A 3480-nucleotide genomic window follows, 5' to 3' on the forward strand; every position below is an offset into this window, starting at 1 on the left:
CACTCACCACGCATTTTGGGGATGGACCTTGACGGGCGTCCTACATTATAGCAAACTCCAGCCTCCACTCCCTCCCGCTCCCTCAGATTCTCTTCCCCCATACCCTCTCTCTCGCTCCCCCCCCCCCCCCCCCCCCCCCCCCCCCCCCCCCCCCCCCCCCCGTCCCCCCCCCCCCCCCCCCCCATTACAAAACACATCTCTTTAAAACTGCCTAGTCCACTTAACAATTGCTCTGCTTCTTTCTGTTGGTGTTGGTGTCAAACTCTTATTTTTTTCTATTTTTAAATGTCTTATGTATCACTGTATTGTATCCTTGAGTGCCGAGAAAAGCACATTTAAAAAAAATAAATTAAAAAAAAGTATTATTATTGAATATGATCATTATTATTATGAACTGTAAGCATGATTACAACCCAAATAAAAGTAGTATTCTTAACGTCAGATCTATTTTTTCAGCTGTCACCCTTCCCGTTTGACCTGGTGAAAGCGGAGACGGAGCGCTATCCAAACGCTGACCTGGTGTGGTGTCAGGAAGAGCACAAGAACCAGGGTTACTACGACTACGTCAAGCCCCGCATCCGCACCATCATCAACCGGACCCGGCCCGTCTGGTGAGAACCTACCGGAACTGGAAGTGCCTCCGTGGTGAATGTATCATGTTTGTTATTTATTTATTTATTTATATCTATTTATTTATTTTGTGTGTGTCTCTGTATGTCTGTGTGTGTGTGTGTCTGTCTGTTTGTCTGAATGTGTGTGTGTCTGTTTTTGTGTGTGTGTGTGTGTGCGTCTGTCTGTGTGTATGTCTCTGCATGTCTGTCTCTGGTGGTGTGTGTGGTGTGATGGTGTGTCTCTTTGTTGTCTGTTTGTGTCTGTGGGTGTGCTACTATATGGTCTGTCCCCCTCCTGGTGTGTGCGCACGTCGAGCTGTGTGTAATGGTACCTCAGCGTGAGCAGGTCTGTCCTCTGTCTTTTGGTGGTGGTTGTCTGTGTCTCTTTGTGTGTGTGTGGACGTGTGGTGTATGTCTAAACTGTCTGTCGTGGTGTGGTGTTCGGTCTGGTGTCTCGTGTGTTGTGTGACTTGTGTGTGTGTTCTATATGTCTGTCTCTGTGTGTGTTTGTGTGTCTGTTGTGGTGGTGTGTCGTCTTCAGTCCTCTTTGTTTGTGTGTTGGTTTGTTGTTGTCCTGTATGGCTGCTGTGTGTGTGTGTTGCGTGTGTGTCTGTATGTGTGTGTGTCTGTGTGTATTCTCTTTGTTTGTGTGTTGGTGTGTGTGTGTCGTATGATTGTACTCTGTGTGTGTCTCTTGTGTGTTGTGTATGTATGTTCTTCGTGTGTGCGTTGCTTGTGGATGGTAGTGTCCTTTGTGTGTTGGTGTGGTGTTGCTTGCTGCTGTTGGTGTTGTTGTGGTGTGTGTGTGTGTGTGTGGTGTGTGTGTGTGGTTCGTGATGTGTGGTTGGTGCGGGCAGGTATCTGGACGTTCGAACCAGCAGCAGCTCCCGCTACAGCGGCACATGCCCGCCTTCACCTGACGCGCTGCTTAGACGCTTTATTTTACTTTGGTTTCTTTGCGGCGTTTTGTGATTTTCTGTGTATGTCGTTGCAGGATACTAGGTGTCACTCGCTGGTTTTGCCTCTACTCCGTCCTCTGTTTCCCTTCTACTCACCGTCAGTTGCTCACCACCGTCAAGCACAAGATAATCAAAGTCTGTCTGTACGTTTGAATGTTTTCTTTACACCAAGTACCCCCTGAAAAAAGTCTCTATAAAAAAGGAACAGGACAGCGATGTCAGAGATAGATTTACTAAACATCAGCATGGTAAATAAAAACATTTAAATGCTACTAAGAAAAGGAGACAAAACTGTAAAAAAAGACAAAACCTACGAAAAGTAAGTAAGGAAGGAAGGATGGAAGGAAGGAAAGGAAAGGAATAGGTTCAAAGAAGGCGACACAAATGTCACGTTTTTGGTTGTAAAAATAGAAAAAGAATCCGAGTGTTCTTGATAAACTGACCGTTGTCTGTCATGGCAGAACCTCGTCAGTGTCACAAAGTGCCAAAACAGTTTTTTATTCACCTTTTGCACTCCTGAGATGCTTCTCATGTGTTTTAATCTCTTAAAACCAAGGGCGCCATCTGGTGGGCGCAGAAAATAAAGACACTGGTTCACAAAGCTTCAATTGGCCGTCACTAGTTTGCAGTTTTATTCTTTGTAATTAGCAATTTTTTGAGGTTCCGAACACCACAGTCAACGTTTGTAGTCTGCGTTACTATTGACATCTTAACCTATATCCCATAGGGATGTCAGTAAAAAATAAGCATTAAGCCAAAAGAGGTGATAGAAATCAACTTAAAATCAATAATAAAAACAGAAACCAACAGAAAATGTTTAAATAAATAAATAAAAAACACATGGATCAAATGTACAGTTTGTGGTGTATTCTCGGGTTTTCTTCTTCTTTACCGGTCCAATCATTGAACAGCGGGAGTGACTGAGAATTATTATGTTGAGGTTGTGCGCTAGTTTTGAGTTGTAGTTCCGTACTAACGGCTGTGGAGAAAGGTGCGAGCGAAGCCGTTCGTTCCGTCGTGGCAACGCTGCCGAATATCTAGAAGTTAAAACCCGAGCAGGAACCATCTTTGCTGAGTTGTGTCGGGGGCCGTGATGTCGTGCCCCCCCCCCACGGGGCTCGGAAACAGTTTGATTTTCCAAGTCGCTAAGTTAGCAATGAAGGAGTTAGCTAAGGCTAATGCTAGCGATGCTAATATGACATCACGACCCAATGCTAGCGATTGGTTATGTAGGTCCAGAGTGGCTCTGGGCAGAACCAACAGTTTTAGACTTCAACAGAGGACCCGCCTTCAAGGAAGCCTTCAACACTTCAGTGGATAGTGGCCAGACCCTCTGGACTAATGTATTGTACAGGTTTGAGGTTCCTTAGACTTGTATTTATGTATTTATTTGAATAAAGTTGTGAGAGGTTGGTTTTGATCCTCCGGTGGCACAATAGTGAGTAGACACAATTACCAGACGTGATATCAGCCCCCTGAAAGCCGTTATTTTTTACATCTTTTGGGGAGAGGCTGTCTCCCAATCTGAAGACACGAAGCAAACGGTGATCAATTCTTTCAATACAAAGGACACGCTTGATATGCGAGTGTTCCTGAATCAACGACTACAAACACACTTTATCTTCTTAATTATTATTTCCCAATCACAGACATACTAAATATCTAACTTAATTCACCAGACAAACTAAATGTGAACATTCAGTTGGTGCTAAGCTAGACACGTGTCAAAAAAACAGCCTTTGCTCTCTACAGCTCCAACGTGTGCATGTCGTCTCTCTACCCGTCATAAAAACCTCATAGTTAAAGTAATTTCCACTTTTTTTGGGATCAATATCCTATCTATTATCTATCTATCTATCTATCTAATCTACCTCTCTAAACAGGGAAAGACTGCCACACAGTGGCGGGAG

General features: G+C 44.2%; 1 protein-coding gene across 1 annotated transcript in view; it reads left to right on the forward strand.

Moving 5' to 3' along the window:
- The window catches only part of ogdhb (oxoglutarate dehydrogenase b), a 38229-nt gene extending 37614 nt beyond the window's left edge, over positions 1-615 (forward strand). The window contains exon 21 of the mRNA XM_032511138.1: positions 457-615. Within this exon, the coding sequence (XP_032367029.1) occupies positions 457-615 (159 nt within the window). The remainder of the gene's footprint in view (positions 1-456) is intronic.
- The last annotated feature ends 2865 nt before the right edge of the window (positions 616-3480 follow it).

Source organism: Etheostoma spectabile, unplaced genomic scaffold (genome assembly GCF_008692095.1).
Source record: "Etheostoma spectabile isolate EspeVRDwgs_2016 unplaced genomic scaffold, UIUC_Espe_1.0 scaffold325, whole genome shotgun sequence".
In the NCBI taxonomy this organism is placed as follows: Eukaryota; Metazoa; Chordata; class Actinopteri; order Perciformes; family Percidae; genus Etheostoma; species Etheostoma spectabile.